The sequence below is a fragment of the Lethenteron reissneri genome, chromosome 39 (genome assembly GCF_015708825.2).
Source record: "Lethenteron reissneri isolate LAM-NWPU_2019-01 chromosome 39, ASM1570882v1, whole genome shotgun sequence".
Lineage (NCBI taxonomy): Eukaryota > Metazoa > Chordata > Hyperoartia > Petromyzontiformes > Petromyzontidae > Lethenteron > Lethenteron reissneri.
The window spans coordinates 5,979,371-6,002,736 of record NC_083817.1 but is presented as its reverse complement, the minus strand read 5'-3'; the positions used below and the strand labels follow the sequence as shown (position 1 = coordinate 6,002,736).

The 23,366-nt window shown below is 46.8% G+C and overlaps 1 protein-coding gene across 5 annotated transcripts in view; it reads left to right on the top strand.

The window, feature by feature from the left end:
* LOC133352049 (phosphatidylinositol 3-kinase regulatory subunit gamma-like) overlaps window positions 1-17,419 on the top strand; it is a 149,752-nt gene extending 132,333 nt beyond the window's left edge. For 3 of the 5 annotated variants that reach the window (XM_061567767.1, XM_061567768.1, XM_061567770.1), the window contains 9 exons: window positions 3,979-4,093; window positions 6,512-6,610; window positions 9,443-9,623; window positions 10,963-11,088; window positions 12,296-12,438; window positions 12,682-12,858; window positions 12,984-13,058; window positions 13,826-13,999; window positions 14,941-17,419. In XM_061567767.1, coding sequence (XP_061423751.1) covers window positions 3,979-4,093; window positions 6,512-6,610; window positions 9,443-9,623; window positions 10,963-11,088; window positions 12,296-12,438; window positions 12,682-12,858; window positions 12,984-13,058; window positions 13,826-13,999; window positions 14,941-15,151 — 1,301 coding nt within the window. In that variant the 3' untranslated portion in view covers window positions 15,152-17,419. The remainder of the gene's footprint in view (window positions 1-3,978; window positions 4,094-6,511; window positions 6,611-9,442; window positions 9,624-10,962; window positions 11,089-12,295; window positions 12,439-12,681; window positions 12,859-12,983; window positions 13,059-13,825; window positions 14,000-14,940) is intronic. The other 2 variants (XM_061567769.1, XM_061567771.1) reach the window with 1 other exon arrangement.
* Window positions 17,420-23,366: the final 5,947 nt, after the last annotated feature.

The following is a 23,366-nucleotide window of genomic DNA, read 5'->3' as shown; positions in this document are numbered from 1 at the left end:
GCTATGTGGACATGCCCAGGATGTGTAGGGGATGTCTCGTCTGCCATTTAGTAAATCTTCACAGAATTGGCGAAATGTTGGCTGGTCCATGGCACGCAGTTGTGATTTACAAACTGTTACGGCACTTGTGTGTAAAACCGCAGTGTTTTGCTTGCATAAACTTGTCTCTATCGATGTTACATTTCTCAAACTTCCCGTCATTTCAAGTGTTTGGTTCATCTCGGTTTGCATGTGCGGTGGTGTCGTATTGCGCATTAGTCCGATGAGTTGCATTGTATGTAGAAATTAATGAGGGATTTGTCTAAGATGTTTGTTCTCAGCATTTTACATTTCTTCCCCAGAACTTACATTGCACAAAATGAATGTTCCAACGGCAGCACCCACAGAACAAAGCAAACCAAGAAAACAAAAGTTTTTTAGAAGCGGTGAACAACTAATGTCGTTACATTTTTATGTTAACAAAGCAAGCCACGTGTGGCGATCACTTGCCTGCAGTGAAAATCTGCGAGTTTACTACGGCCCAGGGCATTGGAATCGTTGAGCCCAGTGGGTGATTAGAGAGCCGAACCATCTCGATAGCAGCCTTTGTCATTGCCCAGCACTCGCCCACTTTTCCTCTCGGAACCAGGATTCTAAAGTAAAACTATGGCGGCTAAAGGCTGGAAGGAAGTTGCTGTGGGGGATGGGCAGCCGGTAGCGCACAAATTGGGCAGCGCTTCGTTTACAGGGCCACTGGTAGCATATCCAGGGATCGTTAAACAAAGGGGCACACGCAGGGGATGCACACACACGGGAAGGAAAATGCTTCTTATGGGCAAAGAGGTGGGGGGGGGCAGTGGTGGCGAGGGAGGGGAGTGCACGGCATTGCTCAACTCACAGGAGGCCCCATTAACGAAGACGTAATTTTAGCTGCTGCTGCTGCTTGTCTGGCCAATGCGCGAGCACTCCTCCAGTGCCTCTCCCACAACCCCAGACACGTCACCGGTGGCCTCAGTCCCTAGGATTTACCTCCGGGTGGAGTCGTCGTTTGAACTTTTAATCTCCTGCCACTTCCTCTCGACGAGGAGCTCCTCCTCACCCAAGTTAATCGAGTGGAATGAATGTTAGCTGCCTTTCATCGCTAGACGTGGCAATGGCCTGCTGCACTTAGTACACTTGGCCTACATTGTCATTCCCCCCCCCATTTCTTGTGAGTTCCAGTGAGGCCACTTTAATATAACGTCACCAGGAGACAGAATTCGCTGCCTTCAAATTACTTTGTTTGGTGCCCCTCTTTGAGTAATTTCACAAGTCATGCTCGAATTGCTAATATGTGAAATTACAAAATGCAGGACACATTTGGCCTTAACTACTGTGGAGACATCGGTAAACCACACATTACTTATTAGAACAGATGTGGTGTGCTACCTGAATACCTTTTAACTATGATGACGCGTAACAAACTTGGAACCAGTTGCAGTGATCATTTCTTTGTGCGTTTGGGTCATGTGCGTGCTGCTGAGCAGTTGGGTATTAATGTGGCAAAAGCCCTGGACCGTTATTTATTATGGTGTGCGGATGAGGGAGGAGAAATGGGGGCAGTGGGTGCACGAAAAAAAAGCTGATGGCAGCACGTAGACATTGCGCAAGTCCATCGCGTGACAAATTACAATAATAAATAAATAAATCTCGCTCAGCTGGTGCCAGGAACCACAGGCTTAGTGAGTCAGTGGCCTGAAAAAGATTCTTCAGTGGAAAGAAAGAGGCGGGGATGTAAAAAAAATCACTCGTGTGCTTCGTTGAATGGGGGCTCTGTGAGCGCTTTGGCTGAGTAACGGGCGCAGTGCAAGGTGGAGTGTGTAGCGAGGCGCAGTGAGAACTAAGCTCGGGTTCGCTTCGCTTTCAACGTTACCACGAGCATCTCTGGCCTGGGAAGTGCGGTGTTCTAGGCCAGGCAAAGTGAAACGAATGGTGAATTGGAATGAATTAATGAGTGGAACGACCAATCGAACAAATGAACATCCAGTGAATGGACGGATGAAATGCAACGCAAACTCGCAAGAGTTTAGTTTGAGAAAGGTCATCATACAAATATTTTGTTTCTATACTTAACCTTACTAAAAAAAGGGAGCGGCTCGTGGCCAGATTACATAATAATGGGAAAAGGTACAAACTGTACCACACGCAGAATTGTTAATCACTTAGCAAAGCTGTACATGGAGTTTTGTAAATTTCGGCGGCGGCTTGGCCACATTCGCGCACCGCCCTTGTGCAGACTTCGCCCTTTTTGCCCTTTTTTCCCTTCTCTTCGCTGCCGAACGTGAATTAATGAAATAAGCGAGACGACCGGCGGAGGAGAACCACGTGTTCCGGCGTAACGAAAGCCAGCGGGTCAGGCAGGGAGATCCGTCGCAAGCCAAGAGGCGCGCTTGGACGCCATGCCAAAACTTTTGAGCGCTGTTGAGAAAGAGGCGTCTTTTGTGCAACTGGTTCATGGGTGGAGAGTACTCCCCCCCCAACCACCCCTCCACCCATTGCTTTCCGCCCTTCTTTGTCCAGTTCCGTACCCAGTACTGTATGTAAAATGAGAAAGTTTATGAAATCCCCCCCACCCACCTCAGTTCACCTGGCAGAACAAATGGATACGTCCAAGTTAGTCGATCAGCGGGATGTGTGCGGTAGGTTAAAATGTGGGTACTCTCACAGCTTCTTCCAAGACATCTGGCCTGCTTAAAAGAGTAAGCCAAATACCCTCCAGAGGGGGCTTCGTGGAGCTATTGGAGATCGTTCTGCCAGCAGCAGCATGAGCAAGCATTTTCTGGGCTGTTGCCTTTTATCGTACGCACATGCGCATGTGCGTGCAACAAAGTATATCTTTGAATAATCGTTCTCGACACATGATGGCAAGTTGCGTGCAAACTGTTGTTTCCTTCTCCAAATTCACTCAATGCTACATGTTGTTGGCAACTGGTGAGGTCTTTATTTTTGCGTTGTGGCCATTGAATAAAGAGTGGGCAGATTAAAGTTTCCGAGACGTTACAGCGATTTACGGCAGCCCATGTGCCCTGGGTCTCGCTCCAATACCAGACCAACCTAATTAACCATTTCATTATGGTTTCGTTTTGAGGAATTTTTGGTGCAATATCCAATAAGGGACACTCAGCGGTTTCAGCGTAATTGAAAGCTGGCCTGCAAGCCTGTGCGACATCCTGCAGTGCAAACGAGAAGAAGCGAGTCCCAGTGCTCAACCGTTACTCAGGGCAGGTATAATTAGATGGGTAAATCAAATGGCAAGTCTCAACCGCACCTGCATAAGGCCGCAGTCGTGAAGCCTCAACTCAGCTTGACCCCTAGCCAAGCTTCTATCTTCATTCCCCCCTTTCCTTTTGGCTAAACTTAAGTCTGTTAAAGTTTCCATAAAGTGGAGCCAAAATAAAAAAAGTTAGATGTTGGGGGTGGGGAGTGGTGGGGTCTGAAAGGAAAATGAGACTTCTTTTTCAGTCCAACTCCCGACCGATGGTTTTGATACAAAGCAGACAGGCCAGGATATGTGAAAAAGATGCGCATCTCAAAGACTGGTACCGAGTGGAATGAAATGCTTTGCCGTACAATGAAACGCTATGGTGGACCGTACGACAAAAAGTGTTTTCGCGTGATGCTTGTTATAAAAAAAAGTGCGTTTAAGCATGGCTTGTCCTGTATTCCCACAGCTGGTGAACACCGCTAATGGGATTGGGTGGCAGCCTATGTTTGCATAAAAGTGGCCAAAACTTTTTGCCTATCACGAGAACCTAGAGGTGTATTCTGATCAGTTCATGTAGCATATGACAAGACCAACGCCTAACCATTTTACTCCACTTTGTGTGACCTCCAATCGGTGTTCTTTCCAAAATGTTTTGTGCCCACACCATCAACTCTTTCTGCAACATAGCATTTGTATCAATGTTTTCCTGTTGATTAACGTACTGCGTGCTTGGTCTCTGCTTATTTCCCACACAGCGCTCCCTCCGAAGCCGCCAAAGACTCCAGCACCGCTGCCAAACAGCAACGGCATCAAGGAGACGAGCAGCACTTTGCTACAGGACGCCGAGTGGTACTGGGGCGACATCTCCAGGTGAGCATCTTCGCACCCGCATCACTCCGCTCCCCTGCCGCCTCCATCACACTCGCCGGCCATACGACACCACCACACACTGGTGTTCATACACCAGTGTGTGGTGGTGGTGTTTATACACCATGCCACCTACAGTTATGTGTCCTCAAAAAGGTTTAAAAAAATATGCCACTGAAAAGCCAATACTAGAACATAAAATCCAGTGGTACAATACTGTACAGTCCTCAACTGGGACTGCGTTGCGTGTGAAGTTTCCACGCGGCATGATGACACAGCCTCCAAGTCCCGATTGCTTTGCATGCTGTTCAGTTATCTAGCTTTTCATTTTGATTCTCCATTTTACAAAATTAGCTCGACTGTTAAGCATCCCCTATTTCTGCGACATTTTGGGGACACAGTGTTCTACCACAATTTCCCCATTCTCCCCACCAATGTCTGCGCAGTACATTCACAGCATCCATTCCCTGTCGAATTAAAAAGAAGATTGCAAGTGCCGATAAAAATCGGTTTTTTTTCAAGCCAGATTTTGAAGTTATGTTTTCTTCCCCCGCTGAAATTTTCATCAGTGTTTAACCGAGAAGACGTTTGGAGTTTTTCTTAGCATTTAGCAAAATAGATTACTCTCTGTAGTAGTTGCACAATACGAAAAGTGTCCCGACATCGTTACATGCCGACACGATGCAGTAGCTGTTATGCAAAGGTTTGGGGAAATAAAAGTTTCTCCCATCACCCGCAAATAAAAGGTTTTCTGGTTTACACATGCTTAGCATTCTCAATTGAGACAAGAAGCCAGTACGTTTCATCTACCATGTTGCCCCGGGCTTTGAGTGACTTGTCGTTTGTAATGACAATAGTGGACACCATCATATAACAACACTGAGCAAGTGGAAAATCTTGATGGCACAATAAGCAAATCCTTGATTAAGAAACAATTACTGCGTCACTTCATTGCAACCGCTTACTTATGCGTCTAAACGCGTAAAGGAAAATAGTTTTGAAACTAACTGTGCTTTATCCTTTTTTGTATTCGACGTGCGTGTTTTAAAAAAGAGATGTGGGCTGAGATTACTTTTAGCGCAGTTGTTTTTTCGCTCTGTGCTTCTGCACTGCCACCAGCGCAGTCCTGTCAAGTTTTATTTCAGAGGAAGTTCATTGGTTATTTTTTTCAAGTCAATGATCGAGTTTAAAACCGAACTCCAGACTCAACGACTGAAAACGAATGAACGGTTTTCATGGTAAATTAATAATACGCTGAACGCAAACGTTTGATTGTAGCTTGTTGGCAAAAATGAACTACTTTGTTTATGTGACAAATTAATGATAAAAGGTCAGTGGGAAGAGTGGTGGTGCAGTGATTAGCACAATGTACTATGAACCCAGTTTTGATCCATAACATTGGCAAGCTATATGAACCAGTCCTGGTCCTCCCCTTCACCACTCTGCACTGAGCAGCGTGGTGAAGAATGGCCTAACAACCCCCATGAACGACCATAGGGAGACATTCATGTGGTAGTTGATTGGCAAGACGCTGCCATCCGTTCTTATTGTAACAGCCTGCTAATTTGTAGTCTAAAAGCATCCTAACCGATATTACAGTATCATTATTATAAGAGTTTTATTATCATTATTGATTTGTTTGACTACAAGAGCGTTTAAAGTACTTTTTGACTGCATTGAGTGCAATTCACCCCGCGCTCTTGCTGGGTCAAAGGTCGGCCGATCGATGCGATTGCCGCATGCTAACCAGCCCATTCCCCCCCCCCCCTCCTGATCGTAGTGCAGACGTGCAGCACTTGCCCTTTTTGTGCCATGCTCCTGCAGCCAAGGAGAACGAACCAGACGTGCTAACTGTCCCCTTTCGCTCACCTCTTGACTATAGCTCTTTTTACCCTTGGCCACGCGTCCCTCTCAAAATTCCTTCCCTTAGGCTGACGTGTGATTTGATCCCGTGACGATTTGCGCCATGAAACCTACCTCTAGCCACTGCTGGATGGAAGGCCGCCTCCCTAAGCCGTTGCCAAACCTCGTGGTCTCGTGATGCAACAATCCATAAAGCTTATACACGTGAGCCGATTTCATCGCTACATCTCTGCAGTGAACTGCTGATCGTGATAGTGATGATGAAGACTTACCTCGAATACAGACATCTTATCACCCCTATGTTTCGGCTGTAATTTGTGTGTGTTGTGAAAAGGGTAAAAATTATCTGAACATTTTGTAACTTGTTACAAAAACAACAGCTTTGGATGCGGGGATGCCAAAGTTCGCTTATCATTTACAAACTTCGCCTCCCACTGTCCAATCTTATTCCCATCATATTTCCGCAAGTAACCATGTGTGTGTGCCGGTCCCTGCGGTGAATGTAATCTTTGTCTTTTTTCTTCCCTTCGCGTGTCCGTGCGTGCGTGACGCCCGCAGGGAGGAGGTGAACGAGAAACTGCGGAACACTCCCGATGGCACTTACCTGGTGCGAGATGCCTCCACCAAAATGCAGGGCGACTACACGCTAACGCTCAGGTACACTTCAGCACCGCGCCACAGTCACACCGTAAACATCACCCCCATCAGCCTAACTCCCAGGAGGGCCCTGCCTTGTACAGATCCCAACCACAACCACCACCCTAACTAATGCACAGGTCTCTGTCTGTTGCATCAAACAGCTTGAGTGACGTTTTCCTTTCAGTTTCCTCCCAATGTTCTCTGTGCTTTTGGTGTTTAATTTTCTCCAAGTCCACTAACGGGCGGCCAAACATGTCCATGCGCAGCCCTTTTGTCAGTTTTCTGCTGGATGAGAGCTTTCCCGCGGTGCGCCAGTTGTAATTTGACCGTACTCGTCAACACGGAATGCGCCCAATCTCCAAAGCTAAAGCCGGGTTGTGCCTAGATAGAATACTTGGATGAGTGACCCCCATTCATAAAACTACAGGCTGTTGCAGGACTACGTTGTGGGCAACGGGGAGGTCATTGTAGCAAAATACATTGTTGCGCTGTACTATCCTCCTACATCTGTGCTCCCTCCACACCTTTACCAACCCAAAATTTGTCTCCTAACACTTTGCCCGAATTTCAACGTGATTGCGCACCCATCCTGAATGAGAGCGTGCCTTTCCCTCGTTCTCATTTACCAGTTTTCCATGAGCTTAATCCTGGCTAACTGACCTTTACCCCCTACCCTCTAACCCTTGAAGTCTCCCCTCATTCGCGTCCTGCATTGCTCCGCGCCGTGACCGTGCTCTTTCTCTGTGCGCTTTTCGTCCTCGCGCTTGTGACTTCGGTTTCCTTTGCGACAGTTGCCCAGCATATATCTTGAGGCACCTTCCGTCGGGACAATAATTTCACACAGTGCAGAAATTAACTCGGTGTCCTGTAGGCAATGAGGGTATTGTATCGGTGCCTTTTGTCGCACGCAAGAAAGTCAACCGCAACGCTTGCTGTTGGAGCCCTGCGGCTTTCCCCCGCTTTAACCTTTAATTCGTTTTTTTTTTAAAACGCTTAGGCTCTCACCTGGCAGATGCTCCAGTAATATCTCAAGCATTGTCTCTACGCCGCTCTGGTTATTGTGTTCCAATATTTATTTAATTCTCTGTTTCGTTGCCCCCGGGGCCAAAGAAACCTTCCAGATGTTGGAAAAGGGGATTGGAGCTGTTGCAGGAGATGAAAGCAGCGAGAGCAGTCGGCGGCGGGTTTGGGGAGGAGGTGATGAGAGGTGCAGGGCAGACAAGGAGCTTTGTGGCAGTGCCAGCGTGGAGTTAACCTGTGGGAAGATGGCCCCGGGGCTGGCAGATGCTTCGCAGACACTTTGCTGGTGGCTCAAACAGCACCCTGGCGTCCAAACTAGTTTGCGTGCGAGCGCTCTCGCCATGTTTGCAACAAAATTAGTTTAGGAGTGGAGCAGGTTTCCTCGGGCGATGCCACGCCATATCTGCTCCAGAGGAAACATCTGCACAATGTTGATGGGGTTCAAAATGGAGAAACTCTGTGCCACGTGTGATGCCACCATGCTGACGTGGATGCGCTTCAACTTGCGAGTGTGTGTGTCTGTCTGTGCTTGTCTGTGTGTGTCTGTGGGTGGAGCAGTAGCGTAGCGGTTATCACGCTGCTGCGCTACGAACCTGGTGGCTTGAGTTTTATTCCTGGCTACTGCTCGCAAGAGTGAAAAATATCTGAACCATTCCTGGGCTTCCCCTAGGTCAACTGAACCTTAAATGAGTAGCTGTTGCAGTGTGTAAACATCGCCACTGGTGAGACGGAAGGCGGGCCCAGGGTGAGCTTGGTCTCACTACCCCCTCGTGCGCGTCGTCGTCCTAAGTAGGGGCTCACTGACAGCTCTTGCCCCAACGGCCTGTTAAGACTATATGGGGGATCTTTGTGTGCGTGTGTCTGTGCTTGTTTGCATCTGTATGTGTGCACTTTGATTAGAAACCGGTTGGTTAATAGTACTTGACACAGGAGCCACGATGAAATGAGGCCAGGATCATCTTACAAATTAAAGCCATCACAATATACGGTCTCGGTGATGCATGCGTTCGTGTTCCAGTCGCTTTTATCACAGCCGTTTCTCCAAAAACTGAAGGAAAAAAACCTGAAAGCAAATACCGTTTTGATACTTTGACCATTCTATTTTTAGTTTTCACCAATGCTCTTTGTGTGTATATATATATAGAAACGCCTTCTAATTGAGGCCTGTCAGCCCGAATGTTTACCCTCTTGTATTTGGTTACCTATCCAAGAGACTTATCGTGCGATTGTGTTGGTGGCACTGTGCACACACGCGCACTGTGCAATGGTCACGTGTACACACGTGACCATTGCACATTCTCATTCAAGTCATCATTTAAACATATATACATTAAGGGCCCATTATCCATGCATCGTGAGCACATGTTACAATGCCTATTCCATATGCTTAATAGCGCGACCATGGAAACAAACGTGTAAGCACATCTCTGGATTTGAACCATAATCAGTGAAATAGGTCTCGTGATTGGGCCAACAAAAGTTTTATGCAATGTGATCAGATATCAGCCCATGAGTCTTCTTCTTAAGAAATTGCCATGAACTTTCTGGTCAGTTTTACACACTGCCATTCTGTCTTACTGGTGAAACACTTGCATTATGTTTCTTAATAGTTCACAAAACAACCTAAAGCAGGAATCTCCTGAATAAGAGCTTTAAGACTGAGGTTAACAAAACGTGTGAATAACATTATTACATCTTGGAATATTATGCACATGATCACAACTGTTTTTACTCTACTCTCACACTCGTCGCATGTTAAAACGGTGCGATCTCTTAACGTTTTTGTCCTGTCTTCGTTATCTCTCCGACCTCCCCTTTTAAACTTCACAGAAAGGGCGGCAACAATAAGCTAATCAAAATATTTCACCGCGACTCCAAGTACGGCTTCTCGGAGCCGCTCACGTTCAACTCCGTCGTGGAGCTCATCACCCACTACAGGCACGAGTCGCTGGCGCAGTACAACCCTAAGCTCGACGTGAAGCTGCAATACCCGGTCTCCAAGTCACAGCAGGTGCCAGACACATGGCCACATGCACAACAACAACCGCCACCAAGTGGCGTCACCACAGTGCTTGTGACAGGCTAGGTGCACCTCGAGGTCACATGAACTGTCGAACGCTCGCTGGCAGGAGCTCACTGGACACACCCAGGTGCCATGTCTTGACTGACCGAGATGACTGGCAGATGCAACACCTTTGCTCCCCACTGTGCCAATTACCGCGAAGGGGACTGAGGCACATTCACACACACACGTATGCAAGCAAACAAAAACGCACGCACACACCAACTTTTTTACCTCGTAGAATTATGATATTACCTTCAGTCAGAATATAGAATACATGTATGAAGTCATACATGCTTAGCATGCAGAAATATACACACTCCTCATTACTCTTTTATCGTTAATACCGTGATTACTGTTCCCGTAAACTTCAGTTAAACTGATTCCTCTACCCATTTTGAGGACTGCCTACCAGACTGACTTTCACTCTTAACCATACTGCGTGACATCATCACACTTGCAGGTCAAAACACTTGGCTTACTGCTTATCCCTCGCACTGATCGACTTTGGAGTTCTGTCCCATTGTCTGTGTTTTTAAAGGTCTTGGAACCTTTCATACTTCATGTAATATGTTAACTCTTTTTTGTTCCAACTCTTTAACATTGCTGGGGGTTTTTTGACGTTTTGGGCCTTTGGTATTGTAGTCAGCAATTTTATTTATTTTCAAACCCAGTGTAATCACTCCACAGTCTTATTTATGCACCTCTACGACACCGTCACAAGGCCCAGAAGGTTGTCATAAGGTGGAAGGGTCGTAAGACAATTTTTATTTAGTTACTCTTGCGAGCTCTTCAAATCTACTACATTGCTGCCGGTCATAATCCACCCGGTCTGCACGGACGGTGCGTTATGAGAAGAGCTTTCGTGCCCACGCATGCGCCAAGACTCGCGCTCGCACCGCCGTGGCACGAGCAATAAGAATCCTTGCGCTCCCACACTCCCGCGCGTGCAAACCGCAGTTGAGACGTGACTTCCCCTTTGTCAAACTAGCCGCACCAGAGCAGGGTTTCCTGCTGACCTCGGCCCCCCAGTGCACGCGTAGGCCCCGTGCGTAGAGCGATGGGAAGTCCCGTCAGAGCTCGTCCTGCGCAGCAGCAGCAGCGCATTGCTTCCGCCCACAAGAGGAGAGGTGGCTCAACCGTGGCGTCATTGCCGACCGCTGCGAGAGTCAGCGACCGGTGGTTTAAATGGTCTGCGAGCGTGTTGTTGCAATTGTGGTACGTAATGAATTGAGAAACTGAACTTGACGTTTGTTGCGGTCTGTTTGTGTTGGGCACGTGACTACAGGACCAGGTGGTGAAGGAGGACAACATAGATGCGGTTGGCAAGAAGCTCCAGGAGCTGCACAAAGACTACCAGGACAAAAGCCACGATTACGACAAGCTCTACGAGGAGTACACTCGCACGTCACAGGTACGCGGCGCCGGTCCGCACAGCCACCTGCGCACGCCATACATTTAAGCAACGTTCCCGTGTGGCCCAACAGTTCAAGCCGAGTCGGACAAGGGCAAGCACAGACCTGCGTCACATGCCGATGGTGGCTGATGTGCATTTCCGAGACTCAAATGTGGGACGACGGGATTGTAGTACACTATGGCAACCCCCTGCACACCGCCACTCGCGTGTGCACGTGGTCACGTACACACGGTCACGTAGCAATACCCCCAGCCATTCGCCGCTCGGTGACGGTGACGTCACTACGGCGCCTGTGCCAGGCCAGGTGCACGTGAAGTGTCGAAGGCTCGCTGACAGAGTAGGCCACGGGACAGACCCAGGTGCCATTGGATGACTGGCAGATGCACCAGCTGTGGGCCCCGACTGTGCCAATGGTCACACACACACACGCGAGCACATACACACGCACAGAATCGTACATAGTGCACCTGTCGAACGTTCGCACAGCACACCTGTTCAACGGGCACGCAGTAGAGGTTCCCTACGGATCACCACAGCATGTAATGGTGCGCAGCACCTGGCGTGCGTACCCATATACGCCGCCGCTCTCGCAACCCTCCCGGGCTCGCCACAGTACCTGGCCAACTCGCACGACACCTGTCCAGCGCAAATAGACAGCCCTGGATCCCAGCCCCCACACAGCATGCTTGTCTTACCCGCATTTGTTTGTTTAGTGGTCAGGCGTTTTGTGTGTGTAAATATGACGTTGGGGGGTGGAGCGGTGGCTCAGCAGTCAGGGCACTGTGCTATAGACCCGGTGACCTCAATTCGATTCCCGGCCACAGCTAACATCAGTGGCTGGTGATATCTGAACTGGTACTGGGTAGCCCTCCCCACTTCACTAACCCACACTGACCAGCATGATATATGGTCAAATGACCAGTACTGGTTTGTGGATGTGCTTTCTTCTAGCGGTAAATTCACAAAGGGCTGTAATTTATTATAATATTTTTTTTATATTTATATATCCTGTGCATTCGTTTAGGTTTTGCCATCAGATTTCTTACAATTGCAGTTACTGTCCAGTCAGGGAATTTCCCTGGACTACAAGCCACCTGAGCCAGTAACCCTGCACACACACCACACTCTCCATTGCTGCTTCATGCTTTGATGGGCGATTCGTTTAATGTTGCCTCCCCCCCTCTCCCCGCACACCGTTCCACAGGAGATCCAGATGAAGAGGACGGCAATCGAGGCGTTCAACGAGACGATCAAGATATTTGAGGAGCAGCGGCACACGCAGGAGCGCTACACCAAGGAGTACATCGAGCGCTTCAAGAGGGAGGGTAACGAGAAGGAGATCGAGAGGTGAGCGCCGGGGATACGGGCGGTGGGGGGCATCCCACGCAACACAGCGTGTTTTCATTTACAGCTTGTTCGTATTGCGTGCCGTGTTCTCTTGATAAGCAGCATGTCCATATGCGGCATGACCTCTAAGACCATTGTGGAAAGCCACCCACTCACCCCCTTCTAAACTTTAGGTCCCCCCCCCCCACGCATGTGGTTCGCGGCTCGCTTACATGCGAGTATGGTTGTGTTTCTTCTTCGCAGGATCATGCTCAACTACGAGAAGCTGCAGTCTCGGCTGAGCGAGATCCGGGACAGCAAACTCCGGCTCGAGCAGGACCTCAAGAAGCAAGCGACTGAGAACCGAGAGATCGACAAGCTGATGAACAGCATCAAACCGGACCTAATCCAGCTCAGAAAAATCCGCGACCAGTACCTAATGTACGTACGCCGCTACGCCAACTCTTGCTACCTGCACGCCCGACAGTTTCGCTCAAAATAACTAAAGTGCACTGCTCCCCCCCTTACTTACCGCTGTACTTACGGGTCCGTATTTTGCCGTGCAGGTGGCTCACACACAAAGGAGTGCGGCAGAAGAAAATCAACGAGTGGCTCGGCATCAAGAACGACAACACAGAAGAGTGAGTGTCGCGCCACCCACGGCCACTCCACTGCAGTGCCCAGCGACACGCACACATGCAGACACTGCTTCGCTCCACTCGTGTGTGGCGCAGACATCCCCAGCGAATAGTCTGCATAGGTGGTTGGGGTTGGTGCCATGAATAAGCGTCTCATTAAGGCCGACACGGTGCATGAAAGGGTAAAAGGGTAGTTTGGCCAGGACCACTGTCTTCTTATTGCTGGTGCTTTCACATAACACTAGGTACTAGTTTAAGGCTGAGTTGTCCTAGTCAAGGCCCAGGACCTATTCAGATAATCGACACCGGTGTTAGCCGCGGGATCCAAAGCAAAGTGCGTTAACCAATCCGCTTCACCACATGAACTAGAACAACAACAGCCATTCGCCAAAAATTAGTAGTGACGTCACTCTCAGCGTGTTGCAACCACATGAAGTTCCAAAGCACACAGGGTAGGAAGGACCTAGGTGTTATGGGTTAACGAACAAATGTCACACATTGTACTCGAATTGTAAATGTTGTGAGTTGACCCTCCAACACACCGTTGTGCTGTACTAGTAACAAAGCTTACTAATTGGCTGTGTGGGGTGGTGGCGGGTTTAACGACACATTTCTCTTTATGCGATATAACCCAAAAAACCTCTTATGGATAACATTGGTCGCGAAAGGCTACGTGTTAAGCAAACGTCGCGCACACACATACGTGCACGCGGATGTGACGTCGCACGTCCACTGCTAACCGAGGCCGGTTGTGTGCGCGGCCCTTTTAGCAGCCCATACTCGATCATCGACGAGGAGGAGAACCTGCCCCACCAGGATGAGAAGAGCTGGTACGTGCCCGACATCAACCGCGAGAAGGCCGAGGACATGCTCAGGGACCGAGCCAACGGCACCTTCCTGATCCGCAAGAGCAGCAAGCACGGCTTCTATGCCTGTTCCGTCGTGTGAGTGACACGCACACGCGCACAAACATACTCGCGCATTTGATACACGTAGCCCTTGGCCCCTCGATGAACCCACCAAGCCACAGATTATTGCGTTATTTTTCGTTTGTAAAAGAATACCTCAGCAAAATGTTCTGTCTCCACATAAATACACTTTTTTTTTTAGTACGTCAGCTTATTGGATATCTAGACCAATGTTATCAAGCTGCGTTTGTTTAAGCAAGTTAACTGGACCAGTTTGAACCTTTTGGGTCTCGGCAGTCAGGCTTTTTGAACACATACTGCTGGGTTACCAGATGTTATTGGAAAACGCACTGCATATTTTTTTTGTTTCTACATGCCAACATTAGCCCGGGGGTAGGTCACTCAATCTCCTCCGATATACCCCGTGCATAATCTGGAAATCCCTTACTCCAGCCATTTGTGCTGTCAAACTCCCTGCCCAGGCTCACAGATATTGCTTTTTCTCCTCTCCTTATGACTGTGTCCTCTGTCTATAAAATATGCCCACTACTTTGTATACAGCTTCCTTGAGATGTGTCACCATATTATTTTATTGTTCCAAGCTACTTGCAATTGCGCCGTAATTTTTGGAGGTGGACAAAAATCCTCGAGTTCGGCCCGTTGGAAGGCGCAAACCAAAAAGATCGTTTGATTGTCTGAGGAGTTACCAAGCGTACACCTTGATCTCCTTTACAGAAATGATAACCTCATCGCTTATATATGTCCGATAATCGTTTCGTAGAGGAGAGTTTTTTTTGCGATAGCAGCTATGAAACCTCGTGTCACGTCGGTGATGTGCGCGTCATCCTTAACTTATACCCGTTGTGTTGTCTGTGTCTTCCGTTGCGTGTTGTCTTGTGGCGTGCTTCCCCCCACCCCCCCGGTGGCATCTCTCTCTACCGCTGGCCCACGCTTGGCCCACGCTTGGTCCTGCGCAGCGTGGACAGCGAGGTGAAGCACTGCATGATCTTCAGCACGTCCACTGGCTACGGCTTCGCCGAGCCCTACAATCTGTACGGCTCGCTGCGTGAACTCGTCCTGCACTACCAACAGACCTCGCTCGTGCAGCACAACGACTCGCTGAACGTGACGCTAGCGCACCCCGTGCACTCTCAACCCTCGCAGCAGCCTGCGGCGGTGCGCAGGTGAAAAGGTCGTGCGCTGGATTTTTTGAGGAAAAAAAAAGAGGGTCGCGCTGACCACCGGATGATCTATTTGCCCCACGCGACGGGAGGAGACCCCCCTTCCCCGAGTAAGCCAGCGAGTGTTCTTTCCGAAATGACACGCCTGTACATAGTTTCTTTTGCTTTGTTGATAATTATTTTCATTTTTTTAGTTGTTTTTTTTTATAATCGTACAATTTTTTTTTTTGCACAAGCAAGCGAAACACAGAAGAGAAAGGCTTTGAAAGACAGGCGAGAAACATTTATTGGCGTTGGGAATTTTGATTCCCCTTTCGGAAGATCGCGGCTGAGAGTTCGGTCGGGCTCGTTTTGTCGTGGGACCTAAAGCGACGTGTGTAAGACGCGCACCGTGATGCGAGAAAGAGAGAAAAACCGTAACGGTAACGTTAAAGCAAAACCAACGTACGCATTTCTCTCTGTCTGGAACCCGTCCCGTCGTGGTAAGCGTGCGACTTAAAACAATTGGATTGTTCCAGATGCCTTGCCTATGGTGCTACAATCCTGTCTTACAACCTGTGTCTGGGCTTTGTGAACACTCTGCAGGGTGATTAGGACTGGCACTAGCAAGTGGACAAGCAAAAGCAGGATAAAAAAAAAAGGCAACGATATAATATCTCATGTAGCTCTTTTTATTACTAAAAGAATAAAAAATGAAACTTAAAAAACGGGCCACTTACATTATATTTTTTTCTGCGTCTCAACATCGATTCAGAGAGCACTTGTGCATCCAGTGGAGCCCAAACGGAGAAGTTTTGACTGAAACAGACGCATTTATTGTGAAATGTTTGTCTGCGATGGCGGAGATGGATGTGGGGTGTGGAGAGGGTCAGACATTTTTTCTCGGTTATAGTTTTTTGCGTCGTTATTTTTGGTTTTCTTGTAATGACAAACCCTGACGTACTGTAGCTATGAGCAGTGTTTGAATGCTCGGTAGAATTAAACGAGAGACAAGCGCGTTTTAGACGGTACTCTGGCAGAGCTGGGTTGATAAACTCATTGTAAATATTTTTCAGATGTTCCCGTTTTTTTGTTGTGCCGACAGCTTTCGGCATACTTTTAAACCGCTTCCCCCCCCCCCCCACAGACAACCCTAAAACCCGCATGTACGTGTAAGAAGCCTGCTGCGTTTGTCGTTATGAGGACTTTTCTTTTGTCGTCGTCGTCGTTTTTTTATTGGTATATTTTTTCAAATTTTTTTTTTTATAAACTGATCAAGAGACGTTAGAGTAGAACTCGACAGTATTTGTTTAAAAGTTTTGCGTGTGCCAGTGCTACGGGAAAAACCCCCGCGTACGCGACACGTAACTTGCTCTTCAGCTCTGAGCTCGGTGCTAGATTCGCTAGCCTTAAATACTCATCTAGTGTGCAATGACTGAGTGCGATCGTTTTTTTTAGTCTTGGTTCGTGTTCACGTTTTGGAGGAGCTAGGGACGTTTAAAAGACCGAACTTTAACTCTTTGCGTTAGGGGGGGGGGGGAGGTTTGGCCATTGTGTATATTTTTTTTTTTCCCTGCCAAACTCTAACTTCAAGCAAAACATTTCAAGTTATGATTGAGTTCTTGTTGAAATGTGACTTTTGCAGGAAGTTAAGTGGTGCTTACCTTGGCTCTTAGGTATTTTCGTATGTTGATGTTTTTTTTTATTTGTTGTCATTGTTTATTTTGTTCAATTCCAAAACTCCTTCAATGGCCATTCTCAGCCTTAAAGATAAGGAGTCTTGGAACAGTGAAGTTGAACCATATCACTTTAACCTTTAATACGTTAACCTTTGCTTTATTTTTTTTTGTTATTAGTGCACTCTTCTCTGTTCTGGTGCGTCTGTTGATTTTGAGAAAAAGAAATAATAATATAAGGTAAAAACAGAAATCTAAAAAGAGATGAACTTGTGGCAGCGATGATGACAACGGCGGAGGAGATGATAAGAACAACAAAAGCAAAAGTGTTAGCCGCGACTTTGCGACTTCCTGGATGCCGTGCGTCACCCCAAAAAGAAAAACGGCACCCGCTTTAGCAAACGGGCCCCCCGTAGCCACTCGGCCACACAGAACCTGTTCCAAAGACATGAAGGATCTGCTTGCTATAGCACCCAGCGCTTACAAAAAGGATCACTGGTGCACAGCCATTGGCAAGGTGATTTATGGCAAAGGATAAAAGAAGACGGCGATTTTAATATTGATACTTGCACAGGTGACATCGGCACAGAGAGAGAGAGGGTGCGAGGGAAAGAGATTGGGTTGGGGTGGGAGGGAAGTCGGGAGGGGTGGGTGGGGGTGGGTGTTAGGGAGTAGCGAGGGTGTGCGGAGGTGGGATGGGAGGGAGCAGGGATGGGTCGTGCAGTTGTACATCATGTTCACAGCAACTGTTAAACTGGCACCAGGCACATGGCACACGCGCACGCACACACGCGCACGCACTCACGCGCACGCACTCACGGACCCAACGCTTTGAATGTGTTCTGTCTCCCACTGCGAGGCAGGCGAAAAATCTGGAATGTACCTTGGGGGGGGGATGATTAAAGACTTTTTCTGTTTTTTTTATTTGTTTAATATAAGATTTGTAAAAAATTAAAATATAAAAAAAATCCTAAAAAAAACAAAAAAAAGAAACAAAAAAGTTAAAAACAAAAAGCAGAGCATTATGGGGCAATCAGAAATATAAGATATTAGCAATACTGTGACTTTGCATGAACGCTCTTGCATCTATTCATTTTTTTTGTATTGTAGCAGAAAACATTGTTTTGTCTTTCCCCGTTCTGAGTCTTGCGGGTGATTAAAGTTGTTTTTTTTTGTTGGCAGCGTAAAAGCCTCTCTTGAAACGCACTCGCTTACGTTTAGCAGATGTACTGGACCTCAAGGCTGATGTTTCTGGACTGTTTGGATCTAATCAGTTTTGTAAACATAAAAAAAACTATTTAAACCACATCAAAGTTGTATTTTTAAACAGAACTTTACTGGAGATTAATTTGTCCTCAACATTAGAGCAAAGTTCGTTTTTACAGTGATTCCAAAATATTACCCCATTGAAACTAATTAAATTTGTCTTGGGTTCATATCTATGATTATAATAAAGCAAGGCATTACAATTTGAAATAAATACCAAGCATTTCAGAATGTAACCAAAACGATTGCTAATACATTTCACGACGAACTCTCAACCGCGTTGCCACGATGGCTCTGCGCCTATTTGCCGGTGTCGGCTAAATGTTGCCCGCGATATCCAGTACATCTTTTGCTTTTTACCTGGGACCTCTGGCCACTGGGATAAAATTCGCGAGACTCACAGTTACTTTTATGTTGTTATTTTTTTTTCTCTCATTCATTCGATGCAATCACGGCTTAAAAGAGGCGGCGTGGCCAGGCGGGTTCAGCCATTTACGCATGACATTTTTTCCCAACTTGCGTAAAAATTACCGGGGCTAAAAACGAGACCACGTTCGCTTTCCAGTGCCGCGGCTGTCGCGTTTTTTTGTAAAGCCGCTCGTAGGTGAACGGGTCGTCGAAAACGCAAGGCCCCCCAAAGGCGCAGTAAGCATTATGATGTTGCAGACGTGCACTCCTAATTCCGCCAAGCTTATTTGACGATGAGGCTACTGCTATGGCCTCCTCTGTCGTTTGGACCGAGGAGTTAGGGGTAGACCTAGCCGAAGCTCTAGCCCCTCGCCCCCCCATGTTTTCCCATATTTAGCCTTTCAAATAGAATATTGAGGCGCTTGAACCCTTGGTAAATGAGGAGCCGGGATGAATGAGGTGCGTGTTCACGCGCTGTGGAGCAGAAGGAACGGCCCCAGCTGCTCGCTCCTGTCGCACATTTGGCGCCCACGCACTTGCCTGTGTCCACAGTGCCGTTAACAGGACGTATCGGGCTCGTGCCGTTCTTAATCGGGATGTTTCTTTTTAATTAACATTAATGAACGTTAATAAAATAACATAAAAAATATATATAAAATGTCGTGACAAACAAGCGCGTTAAGTCAACGGATACAACTTTATCCGCGGCCTGGAAACGCTCGCGTTTTTGAAGCGGGGGGGGGGGGGGGGGTGACAGCGTAGGTGTTGGACTGGATGCGAAATGAAATGTAATTTTTGACGACAACTGACACCTCAATCGGTGCGTTGAGAGCAAGCATCGAGGATTTTTGCGATTGGTTCATCGGAGCCTCGCCCATACGTCCTGTTAAACTGAATACTTGCTCATATCGGTGAAAAACAAAGAGAGAGGGCTGGCTGCCATTGAGTTATTATTACTGAGACTGCAAGGGCATGAGTGAGGGCGGGTTCCTTTTGAAGTTGCGGTCTCCTAGGTGTAATTTTCTTTTGGTTGCCTTGCGCGAGAAAGGCACGCGCTTGTGTGCAAAGTTCACGCTTGTGTACAGTGCAAAGAACAGCTGTGGCTTGCAGTGCTCTGCAAAACAAAGTCCATCTGTATTGCTCGATTACTTGATTTTTTGCTTTTAATAAATGGTACGTTGTTAAATAGATAACATTTTTTTCAGACGATTTTTTTTTGTTTCTTTTTGTCCTCTTCTTACGTTTTTGCTCTTTAAAAGTAAAACAAAAAATCCTTTAGCTGTGCACTAGAACCAGCTCGGGATTGATTTCAATTTTACTTTTCTTGTTACAAATTTCAATGCCGCCTCCGCTTTCGGAACCCTGTATCGCACCTCAGCAGGTATACAGCATCACTAAAAAAAAAACTGGCATTAATGGCTCGTTCTGTTTTTGTGATGTAGAGGTTGCAAGACTGTTTAAAAAATTATATTTAAGAGAGCGCGTGTGACTTCATGCATACCATTTTCTTTATACGTTTACTGTTGCTTTCCCTTCTCGTGATGCTGTTGTGCTCTAACCGTTACATGATATAATAATTGTCTATACCTGCTTAAACAACAATAAAGACTACAATATTTTGTTCATTTACAGAATGCTCTGCTCGTTTTGTATGCTTTTTTTCCACACACCCCCCTCCCCCCCACCTGGGCGGAATTGAAGGCGTGAGTGTAATTCACATTGCATGCGCCTGTAGTCATTAGGGACCGAAACGAAAATCTGTTGCGTGGAGGGTTGAACGCATTGCATTAATAATTGACCGCAGGGTCCCCAGTCCCACACATGTGATGTCATCGCAAACTGGCAGTCGGTTTGGCTCTGCGTGGTAAAACCAGGGTAGGCCCCACTGGTGGCTATGGCTCTTCCCCAGCGGTGCATGGGGCAAGGTCAAGCGAGAAAGGAAGACAATCCACATTTTAACTCGCGTGCATTCGCTGCCATGGTGTGTGATGGGTTAGTGCACTGAAATTGCAATCAAAAGGTCGCCGGTTCAATCTCCTGGCGCGGCCGCTGAAATAAAGGGGCACGTTTCTTAAAAAGCCCCCTCATATCGGTCGACCTATCAGGATGCATGTGTGCACCACTGACGATCAGGGTAAAGTGTAGGTGCTTCCACTTCTTCCAGGATGTCTAACCAGTGTGGAAGAGTAGGCCATATTCCCTCGAGAGGGGATTTCTCTGCAAGTCTCCTCTAGTGAAAGCACATCTCCCAGCAGTGGCTTGAACAAGAAATCGCAGGGCTGCACTTTTTTCTGAAACACAACGGATATTGGAATTAAGTGGTAACCTATTGGTGGTTCAATGAGAATGTCGTACTCCAAATGTCCCAGCTCCGTGTCCAAATAAAGCAGAATGTAATCTACACATTATTAGTTGTTGCTCCATAACCAAAAGAAGCCGTCTCAGTTTGTGTTGCAAAAGTAACTCCTGAGCAATGCATTTTTTTGTCAATTGCTATCAGCAAAATAATAAGTTTTTAGTAAAAACTCACGTAATTTTTTTTTATTGGGAAAATATATAATGCCACTTGCATGGGCATGGCTTTTTAACGAACACAAACACATTAAGACAGTGGTACTCAACTTGGGGTGCGAGATGCCCTTTCTGGACGTGCGAGACATGCCCGATTATTTTTAAAAGGATAAATAACACTGGTCAACACACTTTTTCTGGCATAAGGTATTCCAACGGTTTTAAGGTAATTTTGGGGTGCTGATTACAAATCTGGCATCAGTTTTTGTCTATCACATCAGGTTTTTGAGATATCAAATATTGCATTTTCAATAAAAACTGCAGAAGAAAAATATTAAATAGATGTGGATATCTACATAAATTGATATTATAAACACACTATCCTAAAAATACAGCACCATATTTTAACACTAAAGCAGTCACTGACTCGCAACAACTTGCAATCATAAGTGACAGAGTTAGTTTCGGGTAAAATCAATGAAAATGGAGTATGCCGATAGCATAAAAATAATGTGATAGAGCAAATCTGAGCTCAGATTGGGAATCGGCACCCTGAAATTTGTCTAAAACAGCTGCAAAAGTCCAGGCCAGAAAAACATGTTTTTTTTTTTGTTGACCAGTGGAACAGAAACACAAATTAAGCACGGGAACGTAAAGTACAACTACTCGTTTCATCAAACTCCACGTATTTATTCACAAAACGTTGTTAACGACAGAACCAAAGGGGTTGCAAGGCTGCACTAAAGGTTAAGAACCCACTGCATTAAGACATTGAGTGCACACACAGATCTTGGTCTCGAGTCCACCTGCGAGGGCGAGTGTCCTCGGGGAGGAACAATGAGCCACAACGCAAGCCTTCAACTCCTAACGTGGCATTTAAAAGCCTTTGGATGGAATGGATGGATCAATGAATTCTTGTATTTATAATCGGGTGGGAGCTGTGAGGTGCAAGGTCACATGAAACATGGGAGACCCTGAATTCTCAGCGGCAAGATCTCATTTCTCTTCCCAATCTGCCATGCCAGATCAGTGATGGATGCGTGGGGGTATTTAGCAAAGCACGCAACCGCCTTCACAAATTTATACCGTGATTTCCTATTCACCCGTGAAAGGAAATTGCACAGCGAACACCCCGTGAACGTGTGAGCTGTCACTCAGGTGAAGTTTACATTTAATACAGGTTAAATGATCTGCCCAGTCGCGTGGTTCAATGGTGTCATGCATGTTTAGCATTCAGGACTGAATCCTGTGATCTGAATTCAAACCTCGGTGGGACCTGGTAAGAAAATTGTAAAAGACGTTTTACTAAGAAATCGACTCTGCCCCCACCATAGGAATGTGGAATGTATCCTCCCTGGCTCAGAGATGTTAGCAGAAGATGACCAGAAGATGACCGCTGTCCTCAATGCTCACTTGAGCAAGAAATCACTTTGACTTAAAAGACAGGTCCCGGTATGGTTGACATCAGCTGAACCCAAATAAGTATAACCAGTAAAAACAAAGTTTTTCACTATAAATCCTTTATATGCGTGGCGGCTAGAGTCCTCTCGTCCTCTGGCTTGAGATGGCTGCCACCTATGGGTCAGATGATTGTCTGCAGTATTAAATAATTGGTAATTAAATATTTAATTTGTTTTCCCTAAACAGTGTAAAATTTTGGAAAAAAAAATTCACGAACATTGTCTCGCACAACGAGTCTGTGTGCAAAATGTCAGCTCGATTGGATCACGGGAAGTGGGTTAAAAACGACCGAACGGTTTGCACGGTCGTAAGCAAGCAAGCAAGCGAACTTAATATAAAGGATTTAAAAAGGAATTGCTCTTGTTTCGTGGCTCCACGTCTGGGTGGTGTCGTGTCCGCCAGGCTATCCTGACGCAAGTGATGTTTTCTTTTTTAGATCCAGTCTGATATGAGTACCCAACGTGGTGCAACGTGTCAACACCACCACCGGGGATACAAAGGTGGTCGGGCGTGGTGCTGGTCACACAACACCCCTCAAGGCACCCTCGTGTGCCATGACGACCTTAATAGGTGATCGCTAACAGCCCTTGCCCAAACCGTCTGTAGGACGATAGGTTGTGTGTACAGTAACACGTGATGGCATGTGCTTTATAGACTGGGCACTGTTGGGGAGTTCCACGTGTATTGTACTGTACTTTTTGTTGTCGACCGTCAGAAGAGAGGTTGTGTGTTTGGACAGAGTGGGGGGGATTCACGGTAAGAGATGGGTTCAAATGTAATACAGTTTACCTTCAAAAGGAAACGTTTTAAAAACAAGGCAACGTACACTAGGCCCTTTGGCCAAGGCCTCTCCACGGCTTATTCGCGTTGGCTTATTTAACGTAACATGCGAACACTGAAATACGATTTTATAAACAAAAA